The sequence below is a fragment of the Salvelinus alpinus genome, chromosome 5, assembly GCF_045679555.1.
Source record: "Salvelinus alpinus chromosome 5, SLU_Salpinus.1, whole genome shotgun sequence".
In the NCBI taxonomy this organism is placed as follows: domain Eukaryota; kingdom Metazoa; phylum Chordata; class Actinopteri; order Salmoniformes; family Salmonidae; genus Salvelinus; species Salvelinus alpinus.
The window spans coordinates 15,827,414-15,840,690 of NC_092090.1; the positions used below are offsets into that span (position 1 = coordinate 15,827,414).

The window sequence follows — 13,277 nt, forward strand, 5'->3', positions numbered from 1 at the left end:
TTGTTTTCTGTAGTATATTGTACCCCCATGGGGATATGAGGATTTTCCATAAGGCACTGATCTGTTTTATTTTACAAATTTAGACTAGCCTTCTATAGAAACGTTTGTGTCCAAACGCACATCCTTAAAACACAGGTGCTGGGCTAATGAACTATTCTACAACAGAACAGACAGGCCTTGCATTGTCCTTATAGCTAGAGGAAAAAATGGTCCGTCGTGTTTGTCTTCATGAGTGGTAGTTGACATCAGTTTCAGTCTCCACAGGGGTGGTGGAGATTCGGCCCTGCTTTAGGTTATTGAACTTAGTTAAATATAGAGACAGAAAAATATGGAGCAGTGACATTATATTACCAGCACTGTAGTCTTTCTGGGAGACAGGATGTTATAAAGAACATACCCAAAGTACGGACAGTACCTCTGACACACAATAGATGGGTCCAGCACTATTCCTTTGGTTTGATGTCTATAATTAGCAGCCCATAGCTCCCATACCTGAAATTCTTGTTGCTCCTGTGTCTGATCATCCAGGGAGGGGGATTACTTGAACAGTGAGAGTATGTATGTGTGTATGATGTGCCACTCATTGTGTCCACTGTCAGGTGTTCCTGCGGGAGGTGGAGCGTCAGCAGCTGCAGGCGTTGCTCCACAGGGAGGTCCTGAACCGTATCGTCACGCTGCAGCGCCGCTTCAGGGCCCTGCTGGAGAGGAAACACTTCATCAGTATGAGACTGGCTGCTACAACCATCCAGGTAACCACCGTTCCCTTCTCATAGCCTCATCACCCAGGGGCAGGGACAGTCTCCTTCTTATAGCCTCATCACCCAGGGGCAGGAACCATCCCCTTCTCATAGCCTCATCACCCAGGGGCAGGGACAGTCTCCTTCTTATAGCCTCATCACCCAGGGGCAGGAACCGTCCCCTTCTTATAGCCTCATCACCCAGGGGCAGGAACCGTCCCCTTCTTATAGCCTCATCACCCAGGGGCAGGAACCGTCCCCTTCTTATAGCCTCATCACCCAGGGGCAGGAACCGTCCCCTTCTTATAGCCTCATCACCATGGGGCAGGGACAGTCCCCTTCTTATAGCCTCATCACCCAGGGGCAGGAACCGTCTCCTTCTTATAGCCTCATCACCCAGGGGCAGGGACAGTCCCCTTCTTATAGCCTCATCACCCAGGAAAAATGAGTGGGCACAGGGCACCAACCCTGGTCCTGCTACAGGGGTTTACTGGCTTTTGTTTCATTACAGATGCATGGTCCTGTTACTGGGGTATGAAGGCTTTTGTTTCATTACAGTTGCATGGTCCTGTTACTGGGGTATGAAGGCTTTTGTTTCATTACAGTTGCATGGTCCTGTTACTGGGGTATGAAGGCTTTTGTTTCATTACAGTTGCATGGTCCTGTTACTGGGGTATGAAGGCTTTTGTTTCATTACAGTTGCATGGTCCTGTTACTGGGGTATGAAGGCTTTTGTTTCATTACAGTTGCATGGTCCTGTTACTGGGGTATGAAGGCTTTTGTTTCATTACAGATGCATGCAATCAGGGTCTTGGTTAGTTGAATCAGGTGTGTTAGCGCTGGGCTGGTAGAAAGTCTGTACACCCTGTTCTGTGGCTCTCAGCACCGTAGTTGGTGATATTAACTGTGTAAATGATCTATAGTACATCCAGGCTTGATACGTAGGAGTTTGTTTGTATATGTGATATTTATTTTGTATTTAGTAAATGGATTTAAGTGGGAAATAATGTTATTGAACTGAGGCAGGAATGCTTCTCAGCCCAATGTTATGTGTCAGGCCTCATCTGTGCAATCTGCTCAGCCCGGTTTTGATGGGCCAGCAAGATATTTAATTTGTATGTGTTATGGAGGGATGTTTAGATCCAGAGCTCTTTCAGTAATCCTACAAAATCCCACAATTTATTTTTGTGGAAAATTCTGTGAATTAGCTAAACTATTTCTCTTGACCGTTCCTCAACTTTGTTTTGGATGTCATTCAACTTTCACGATCACAATCTAAGACTCATACCAGATATTTGATCCTAGTAATTATGCAATTGTTGATTCAGTTACGTTACAGTATCCAGCGGGAACCAAACACTAAGTCCTTTCATAAACAGGGACATTGTTGTACTAGAGAAGTTGGCTATGAATGGGAATGGATTTAACACACGTCGAGGATCGCTACTTCAGGGTTTTCACTGGGCCTGTTTCGCTTTAGATCTTTCAGACCTTGGTGTAAATGATCCAATCACTTATATTGATCAACTAGCACAGTTGGTGAGGTGATTAGTAGAGTGAGGTGTGGTGCCTGGTTGGAATGAAACTTTGAAATGCTTCTGGCACTCCAGGATCAAATAAAAATTTAATAAATATTTATTGGTCGCGTACACAGTTTGACAGATATTATAGCGGGTGCAGCGAAATGCTTGTGTAACTAGATCCTAACAGTGCAGCGAAATTGGCAAACAAGTACACAAATAATAATAATCAAAAACTAGAAAGAAGAAATCAGGAATGTCAGAGCTAATCCAGTATACACTATCAGTTATCCCAACTAATCCAGTATACACTATCAGTAATCCAAACTAATCCAGTATACACTATCAGTTATCCCAACTAATCCAGTATACACTATCAGTTATCCCAACTAATCCAGTATACACTATCAGTTATCCCAACTAATCCAGTATACACTATCAGTAATCCCAACTAATCCAGTATACACTATCAGTAATCCCAACTAATCCAGTATACACTATCAGTAATCCCAACTAATCCAGTATACACTATCAGTAATCCCAACTAATCCAGTATACACTATCAGTTATCCCAACTAATCCAGTATACACTATCAGTTATCCCAACTAATCCAGTATACACTATCAGTTATCCCAACTAATCCAGTATACACTATCAGTTATCCCAACTAATCCAGTATACACTATCAGTTATCCCAACTAATCCAGTATACACTATCAGTAATCCCAACTAATCCAGTATACACTATCAGTAATCCAAACTAATCCAGTATACACTATCAGTTATCCCAATTAATCCAGTATACACTATCAGTAATCCCAACTAATCCAGTATACACTATCAGTAATCCAAACTAATCCAGTATACACTATCAGTTATCCAAAAGCAATCTGTGTATTTACACCTAAAATATCTACTTAAGAATATGTACAGCAGTAGATATATTACAGTGAGCTATGTCAGGAATCCAGTATATAGATATTCAGTGTGAATAAACAGTATAACAAAATGCAATGTTCAGTAGTAGATATATTAGAAAGAGATATGTGAAGAATACATTATATGAATACACAGTGTGAAAAACAGTTTAAAAGAAACAGAAAACGAAACAAAAAATTAACTAAATGGATCAGGGCATCTACACTTGCTACCCCCCTTTTAACCCTTTAATGTTTCCCTGTTGAACACTTCTCCCTTCCCTGCTTGGAGAGGGACTCGTATTATATCAGTTTACACTCAAACCGCCTAATTGGTCCTTTGGAAAGAGACTCGGGTGTTTTGGCTTTGTCTGGTTGAAAAGAAAAAGAAATCGAATCAATGTGTAGATTCAGGATTGGATGTTGCTACAGAGGGATGGACTCAAATCCAATAAACATCAAATTCCATCATACTATAAATGCGGTAACATCCACAGCTCTGATCTCACCTACAGCGTCGTCCGGGTTTGGCTGGGGTAGGCTGTCATTGTAAATAAGAATTTGTTCTTAACTGACTTGCCTAGTTAAATAAAGGTTAAATAAAAATAAATACTTCCCCTCACACAGAAATGGTGGCGTGCCTACCAGTCCAAGCAGGAGGATGACTACAACCCAAGCATCCAGGAGGGGGCAGCCTTGTGCATCCAGACAGCTTGGCGGGGGTACAAGGAGCGCTGGAGGTTCGGGCTGTGGCGGGATGCGGCCCTGCTGCTGCAGAGGGAGTGGAGGGCGTTGCTGAAGCGGCGAGAACGGGAGGGGGCGGCACTCGCCATCCAGACAGCCTGGCGCTGCCACATGGCCAGAGAGGCCTACCTGCGACTGCGTGGCACCATGGCGCTGCTACAGGCAGCGGGCAAAGGCTACCTGGCCAGACAAAGGTAAACTAATGTGAAGTGTTGCAGAAAGTTTTAGAGCAGACGTGGTTCTCCACATGACATGAGAGTGAATAGTCTGTTCTAGCATTTCTGGATGCTTATGAATGATCATGGAAATCAATATGAAATGCCATGGAACATTTGATGAAGGCAGTGTTGCCACAGAAGACCAACTGAACTTCCATGCCTCCATAACTTCAACGCATTGATGGAAACATTCTTGCAATGAGATTAGAAATTGCTGCAAAGTTAATTCACTGTACTTATTGGTCATAATTCTATATCCAATCCTCCTCCACGTCCAGTCGTAACTGGTGACGTGCTCGTATTCATGGCCTGCCAGCTAAAAAGTCTCCTGTTCAGATAATGTTGTTACATAAACACCCAGAACAAAGTAGCAACAGTCAGCTGAGCTAGAGGAGGACATTCTCCCATAAGGCTGCCACTTTCAGTTGACACATTCAACAGGAAGAGACTGTGATATGTTTTTAAGTGTCTAGTCTGTCTTGTGTCAAGGAACAAGGAATTAAGACTCAATGAAGGTGTGCTGTTGCCTTGTGATTGGTTTAGCTGTAACCATGCCTACTTGATTGACAGCTTCGTGCATTTGAAGGAGCAGAGACTGAGGGAGAAAGAGCAGAGGCTGAGGGAGAGAGAGAGTCAACAACAGCAGCAGCTGCTGCAGAATGGACAGATGTGCCTCTCGCCAGAAGAAGATGATCAGCCAGTGAGGATCATGGGCCTGGACCTGAGCACATGGGAGGACCGCTCATACAAGGAGCGGGAAAGGAGCATCCAGAGACTGAACAGCCATGAGGAGAGGGTAAAAGAGGGACGAGGTGTAGAAATAGGAGGTGAGGGAGGAGTGGCGAGGGCCACAGAGAGCTCAGGTAGGGCCCAGTCGGAACCACCGCCAGTTTCGTCGACAGCCTCTGTGGTGGTGAGAGAGAGGACCAGGACCCTGGACGAACCCTGCCAGAAGACCACCAGGGCCAAGAGGGAGAGCCGGAGGATGAGGGAGCTGGAGCAGGCCAAGTTCAGCCTGGAGCTGCTCAAGGTGCGGGCCACGGGCAGTGGTGGAGCCTCGTCCCCCTCTGAAGAGAGGCGCTGGTCGGCCGAGCTGACCCCCACCACCACCCCGCCTCGCCGCTCCCCCCAGGGACCCGGAACCCCCGACAGCCAGAGCTCCAAGGGCAGCTTCGAGCTACTCAGCATGGATGACGAGATACTCAGGGAGAGGGCACCTTTGGCGGATGAGGAGGAGCTTGGTTCCCCCCTCTCTTCTGAAGTGCAGCTGGAGCAGGCCCCGGATGTCAGCCTCGTGTCGAAGGAGTCTCCCAGGGCTTCTGTGTCCGATGCCGCCTCCCCACCTCCAGACAGTCAGAGTCAGGCCAAGCTAGAACCGGCTGCCGCCTCTCCACCTCCACCCAAGATAGAGAACTACCTCCCTACCTTTTACGTTCCGTCAACTGATGGCAGCTTGGTCATCACCCATCGTCTTAGCGATGACTCCTCGCGACCCCTCGAGGCCGATACCACTAGTACCACCATCGTCACCAAGCCGCTCAAGTCAATCAAACAAAGGCGGGAATCGTCACGGCGACCCGTGGTTGTGGTCATCAGCATGCAGAAGGAAACCCCCCTGGATCAGGAGGAGCTCGGTGGTGCCGTCATTCGTCTTCCCCCTGTAGAGGTTCGTGACGGGTCGGCACAAACCGGCGAATCCCCTTCATCGCCACGGCTACCAGTCCCTGCACCCGTTCCACCACTAGATTCTGCCCCAGTCATCCCCATCTCTGGCCCCACCCGTGTCCCGGCTGCCAACCAGTTGGTCCTGGAGAAGCTGGAGCGACTGAACGAGGAAAAGGAGGAGAGGCAGCGGCACCTGCAGCAGCAGAACGAGCGGGAGATGATGGACCAGATCCGGAAGCAGAAGGAGGTTCTGGAGAGACAGCGGCACCACTTCGCCCAGCACGAGAGGGAACTGTTGGAGAAGCAGAGGGGTGAGGCCCTGGTCAGGATCCAGCAGAGCCGGCAGGGAGGGCCCCCCCAAGACAGGAGTGCAAACGCAGCTACCTCTACCAGGCCCCTTAGACCCAGCTCCCTTCTCATCGAGAGAGCCCCGGCTCTGGCTCCACCCTCCAGGACCCAGTCTGTGTCCGCTGCCCACGCATACCTCTCTCCTCCTGGGCCGATGGACACCCAGAGTGTCCCCATGCCCCATCCTGAGCCCAAGGCCCAGCCCAACAAGGCCCAGCCCAACAAGGCCCAGCCCAACAAGGCCCAGCCCAACAAGGCCCAGCCCAACCAGGCCCGGCTCCCTCCACCTCCCTCAGCCCCCAAAACAAAGACCAGGGATGGGAGATCCATTGCGGATGGCTGGGCGCCGAATTTGACCCTGGAGTCCAGAGAGGGCGGGGGAGGAGGAGCCAGAGGGAGGGTTCCCAAGAAGGCCCCAGCTAATCAGGGCACCAGCATCAGCATGACTGACATGTCGGAAAACATCTTCTTTGCGCCCAAAGACAGAGTGCCGTTCTCTAAGTGAGTATTGAATCCAGCTATGGAGTTATCATGTACTGTAAGTGTCTTTACCACCCAACTAGACATGGAGTTATCATGTACTGTAAGTGCCTTTACCACCCAACTAGACATGGAGTTATCATGTACTGTAAGTGCCTTTACCACCCAACTAGACATGGAGTTATCATGTACTGTAGGTACCTTTACCACCCAACTAGACATGGAGTTATCATGTACTGTAGGTACCTTTACCACCCAACTAGACATGGAGTTATCATGTACTGTAGGTACCTTTACCACCCAACTAGACATGGAGTTATCATGTACTGTAGGTACCTTTACCACCCAACTAGACATGGAGTTATCATGTACTGTAGGTACCTTTACCACTCAACTAGACATGGAGTTATCATGTACTGTAGGTACCTTTACCACTCAACTAGACATGGAGTTATCATGTACTGTAGGTACCTTTACCACCCAACTAGACATGGAGTTATCATGTACTGTAGGTACCTTTACCACCCAACTAGACATGGAGTTATCATGTACTGTAGGTACCTTTACCACCCAACTAGACATGGAGTTATCATGTACTGTAGGTACCTTTACCACCCAACTAGACATGGAGTTATCATGTACTGTAGGTACCTTTACCACCCAACTAGACATGGAGTTATCATGTACTGTAGGTACCTACCCAATTTGTAAGTCGCTCTGGATAAGAGCGTCTGCTAAATGACTTAAATGTAAATGTTAAATGTACCTTTACCACCCAACTAGACATGGAGTTATCATGTACTGTAGGTACCTTTACCACCCAACTAGACATGGAGTTATCATGTACTGTAGGTACCTTTACCACCCAACTAGACATGGAGTTATCATGTACTGTAGGTACCTTTACCACCCAACTAGACATGGAGTTATCATGTACTGTAGGTACCTTTACCACCCAACTAGACATGGAGTTATCATGTACTGTAGGTACCTTTACCACCCAACTAGACATGGAGTTATCATGTACTGAAGGTACCTTTACCACCCAACTAGACATGGAGTTATCATGTACTGTAGGTACCTTTACCACTCAACTAGACATGGAGTTATCATGTACTGTAGGTACCTTTACCACCCAACTAGACATTGATACACATGGGAGATTATTCCTAAGAACGTATATGTCATACATCATTCTTAACCTCTGAAAAGAAACCAAGAGCCCTAATAGATGCATAGTTCACATAAAGGTTATAGAAGTTAAAAAAGCATAGAAATAGCGCACATAGCACCAATATACCGCTTCTTAGACTTGCTTTCAATGAGAATGACAGATCTATAATTCACATATCTATGTGAAGTTGGTCAGGTCGCTCTAAAAGTTACATATTGCAGCTTTAACCCCCTCTTCATTCCCTGACTCAATGACTATGTGTTTTAGGTTTGACAAGGAGAAGCCTGTCAATCAAGAGAAGCCTGTAGCAGTCCCAAAAGAGGGCCCCTCCTCAAGCACCAAGCCCACCATAGGACTGAAAACACAGGAGGTGAGTGAATGGCAGAACCGGTAGCATTTGTCATAATGTTTGTGTGTATTTGCATGTCCATATCAAATAATCAGACTGATAAATAAATATTGTGTTTATGTTTCTGTATATGTTCTAAGGGTTTGCGTGTGTTTACATATGGAGCAGCGTCGTCCAGGTTAGGGGAGGGTTTGGTCGGGGTAGGCCATCATTGTAAAATAAGAATGTTTTCTTAACTGACTTGCCAAGTTAAATAAAGGTTAAATTAAAACATTTTTAAAAAATACATATCCTAGAGAGAGAGAGCGTGAGACCGACAGAAGAAAAAGATGGCGACACAGAGAGAAAGTTGCACAGATTGAAAAGGGAAACATCGGGGCATCCAAGACCCTGTCTAGTATCCACAGGTCCTAAAGAGGAAAGCCGCGTTCATTGGCCTGTTTGTGAGTGTGTTTCAACTGTTGTTATATCGTTTTTGGTCAACCAGGTCAGCAGGGCGGGCCACAGAAAGAAAGCCCGCATGGCACGGACACGCTCTGACTTTCTGACCCGCACGCCGACCTCCTCGCTGGGGTGCGAGTCGGAGGAGGACGAGTACGACGGAAAGCCCCCCCTCTCCTCCCCTCCCCCCTACGCCAAAACCATCCCTAAACAGGAGTCCTTTGAGTGTTTCAGTGACTCAGAGATGGTAAAGAAAACAGACCCATACCTAAACCTCGGCCTACACCCCAATTCAACTAATAGAAATTCACATTGGGACGGCCATCTTTTTTCCCTGCTGTTAACCCTCTTCAGCACTGGCTGGGTAGACCTGTGCTACCGAGCAACTCAACTAAAACAACCTACGCTTTAACTCGATTTTTCCTCTTCCTCCGAGCATAAACTGTTTCAACGATGCTAACACACTCTTCTCTTTAAAACCCGATCAAAGTTCTAGCCTAACTTAGCCTGTCTCCTCACTTCTTCACAGCCCAGAAGTGATACTCTCCTTCTCCTTTTTCCTCTCTGTCAGCATAATCAGCCATGGCATGTGTTACTGTAGCTTGTTAGCCTGTTAGCGTTCTCTTCTCACCAGTAGCCCTGCTCTCTGACCGAACCCTGGGATCCTGGGTTGAAGGTCATCGCTCAACCTTGACCTTCCTCCTGATGATTAATTAACACACATTCCTGAGCTCTTTACTTGAGCGTAACATAAACTTTATTGTGTTATCTGGCTATCCATGTTAGCTATACTGCTAGTCAGGTATGCTAATGAAAAACTGTGAGCTATAGACCGTTAGACTTGAGTACAACTGACAACTCAGGCTAGTGGAATTGCTACATTTTGTCAAGGAATCCATTGTTGTACTGCCATCTACTGGCGTGGGGGAAAATCCTCCCGTCTCCTGGGAGATAGGAAAACGTAGATGTAGAGTAACACGACTTCAGTTAGTACTGTAGATATCGAAAAGTCTCTTTTAACTGTCATTTCTATTTATGTATGATGTCATTGACATTGTGTCATTCATTGGTGTTTCAGCCTTCCACCAGCTCTGAGGAACAGAAGAAGATACAGAAGGCCATGTCATCTGGAGATCTGGCCAAAGTTGACACGATACGCAAGAACGCCCAGTCAGATGGAAGGTTTGTTCCTGTCATGGTGTCCATTGTAGTCATTTTAATACAGTATACACTGAGTGTACAAAACATTACGAACATCTTCCTAATATTGAGTTGCATCCCTCCCTTTTGCCCTCAGAACAGCCTCAGTTCGTCATGGCATGGACTCTACAAGGTGTCGAAAGCGTTCCGCAGGGACGCTGGCCCATGTTGACTCCAATGCTTCCTACAGTTGTGTCAAGTTGACTGGATGTCCTTTGGGTGGTGGACCATTCTTGATACACATGGGAAACTGTTGAGCGTGAAAAACCCAGCAGCGTTGCAGTTCTTGACACACTCAAACTGGTCCGCCTGGCACCTGCTACCAGACCCCGTTCAAAGGCACTTATATCTGTTGTCTTGCCCATTCACCCTCTGAATGGCACACATACACCATGTCTAAATTATCTCAAGGCTTAAAATTCCTTTAACCCTTTAACCTGTCTCCTCCCCTTCATCTACACTGATTGAAGTGGATTAAACAAATGGCATCAAGAAGGGATCATAGCTTTGACTTGGATTCACCTGGTCAGTCTCATGGAAAGAGCAGGTGTTCCTTAATGTTTTGTACACTCAGTGTAGATAGCAGTGATAGCCTCACTTGATTTCTTGGTTAGATTCCTCAATAATAATCAAAAGTAGTCAATCCTCAATAGAAATGGCTTTTGGAGGATTATGAAGGTTGGATCACCAACCGTGTCAAGCTGTGATTTCAAGCCATGTGCTGTAGCTGTTAGGGTTTAGGTTAGGGTTAATGAAGCTGTGATCTGTCTCTCCTATCACCAGGGTTAGGGTTAATGAATCTGTGATCTGTCTCTCCTATCACCAGGGTTAGGGTTAATGAATCTGTGATCTGTCTCTCCTATCACCAGGGTTAGGGTTAATGAAGCTGTGATCTGTCTCTCCTACCACCAGGGTTAGGGTTAATGAAGCTGTGATCTGTCTCTCTTATCACCAGGGTTAGGGTTAATGAAGCTGTAATCTGTCTCTCCTACCACCAGGGTTAGGGTTAATGAAGCTGTGATCTGTCTCTCCTATCACCAGGGTTAGGGTTAATGAAGCTGTGATCTGTCTCTCCTATCACCAGGGTTAGGGTTAATGAAGCTGTGATCTGTCTCTCCTACCACCAGGGTTAGGGTTAATGAAGCTGTGATCTGTCTCTCCTATCACCAGGGTTAGGGTTAATGAAGCTGTGATCTGTCTCTCCTATCACCATGGTTAGGGTTAATGAAGCTGTGATCTGTCTCTCCTATCACCAGGGTTAGGGTTAATGAAGCTGTGATCTGTCTCTCCTATCACCAGGGTTAGGGTTAATGAATCTGTGATCTGTCTCTACCCCCACTAGGGTTAATTAATCTGTGATCTGTCTCTACCCCCACCAGGGTTCAGGTTAGGGTTAATGAAGCTGTGATCTGTCTCTCCTATCACCAGGGTTAGGGTTAATGAAGCTGTGATCTGTCTCTCCTATCACCAGGGTTAGGGTTAATTAATCTGTGATCTGTCTCTCCTACCACCAGGGTTCAGGTTAGGGTTAATTAATCTGTGATCTGTCTCTACCCCCACCAGGGTTCAGATTAGGGTTAATTAATCTGTGATCCGTCTCTACCCCCACCAGTGTTCAGATTAGGGTTAATTAATCTGTGATCCGTCTCTCCCCCCACCAGGGTTCGTGGTAAGATGCGTTTCTGGGGCAAGACGAAGCAGGGTGAGAAGAAGTCGTCCAGAGAGAAGCTGTTCTGTGGAGGTGACTCCATGGATGCAGATGACGGAGACACGGGGCCACTGCTGGGAGAAGGTGGGTGAGGGTTAAAGGTCATTGTGGGGTGCAGCAGGTTTAACTGTCAGAAGACACAGTGAAGATCACCACCAAACTTAATAAGGGAGTGTAGAAGACTTGAACGAAAGGCGTTAGACTTACTATGCTGCTACTCTGTCTCTCTCTCCATCCCTCCCTCCCAGCAGGACAGGATTACATGTCACCGACTCGTAGTCCAGACCTGACCCTGGAGCGGGGGACCAAGGAGTTCAAGGAGAACAAGGAGCCCTCACCAAAAGTGAAGAGGCGGCGTAGCGTCAAGATTAGCAGTGTCGCCCTAGAGCCTGCCCAGTGGGGGAATGATGCACTGCAGATCCTCACCTGCACCAACGACTACAGGAGCATGAACGACTTCCTCATGAAGAAGGTACACACACACAGACACACACACACACACCCACACACCCACACACAGACATGCACCCACACACAGACACGCACCCACACACAGACACACACACACACACACACACACCCAAACACACCCACACACACACACACACACACCCAAACACACAGAGACACGCACCCACCCACACACGCACCCACCCATACACACACAGAAATATGCAGACATATGCACAGTGGTGTAAAGTACTTATGTAAAAATACTTTAAAGTACTACATAAGTAGGTTTTTAGGGTATCTGTACTTTACTATTTATATTTTTGACAACTTTTACTCCACTACATTCCTGATTTAAATTTTTACTCCATTTATTTTACCTGACACCCAAAAGTACTCGTTACATTTTCAATGCTTCGCAGGACAGAAAAATGGTCCAATTCAAGAGAACACGTGGTCATCCCTGCTGCCTCTGATCTGGCAGACTCAATAAACACAAATGCATCAAAAATAAAGGAGGACCAAGGCACTCTTCATATAATTAATTAAAATGCCTTTATTAGTATGGCATGTTCAATAGAAACAATTTTTTTTTTAAACCGAGCGTTTCGGCTGCATGGCCTTCGTCAGGGAGTACAAAAAAAGAGAATACAATGTCCTCTTTTGAAAGGCTTTTCCAATTAGCCCTAATTAGAAGAGGGAGTGGTTACCAAATTGGACACACCTAGTAAGCAATAATATACACATTAAAAGGTGAAATACTGTAGCTATGTTATCATAAGCATACAACTCCAAGCTAGAAGTATCAGGACACTTAGAAAGGCAGTTCTAACCTTAAATATGACTGGGAGGAGTGTCAAGAATAAGAAAGCAATATATTCCATAGTACACTAGAACACAGCAAAACATGAACAACAGTCTAAACATAGCTGAGGGCAATTGAGCAAAATGTCCACTAGATGACAGCAAATGGACCTATCACGACCCTACAGGAAGGGTGAGAAATCCATATCTTCATTTAAACACAAATGCATTTTTTATAAATTATGTTGGAGTGTTTGGAGTGTGCCCCGGGTTATCCGTACATTTTTAAAACAAGATAATGGTGCTATCTGCTTTGCTTAATATAAGGAATTTGAAATAATTTATACTTTTTCTTTTACTTTTGATCCATAAGTATATTTACAACCGAATACTTTTAGATATACATTTACTCAAGTAGTGTTTTACTTGAGTAACTTTCTATTAAGGTACCTATACTTTTACTCAAGTATGACAATTGGGTACTTTTTCCACCACTGCATATGCAGACTCGCACACATGGA

At 46.0% G+C, this 13,277-nt stretch overlaps 1 protein-coding gene across 1 annotated transcript in view; it reads left to right on the top strand.

Moving 5' to 3' along the window:
* LOC139575166 (unconventional myosin-IXAa-like) overlaps positions 1-13,277 on the top strand; it is a 169,757-nt gene that overhangs the window by 133,293 nt on the left and 23,187 nt on the right. The window contains exons 22-29 of the mRNA XM_071400167.1: positions 600-749; positions 3,803-4,113; positions 4,708-6,651; positions 8,072-8,174; positions 8,641-8,841; positions 9,673-9,776; positions 11,456-11,586; positions 11,754-11,974. Coding sequence (XP_071256268.1) covers positions 600-749; positions 3,803-4,113; positions 4,708-6,651; positions 8,072-8,174; positions 8,641-8,841; positions 9,673-9,776; positions 11,456-11,586; positions 11,754-11,974 — 3,165 coding nt within the window. The remainder of the gene's footprint in view (positions 1-599; positions 750-3,802; positions 4,114-4,707; positions 6,652-8,071; positions 8,175-8,640; positions 8,842-9,672; positions 9,777-11,455; positions 11,587-11,753; positions 11,975-13,277) is intronic.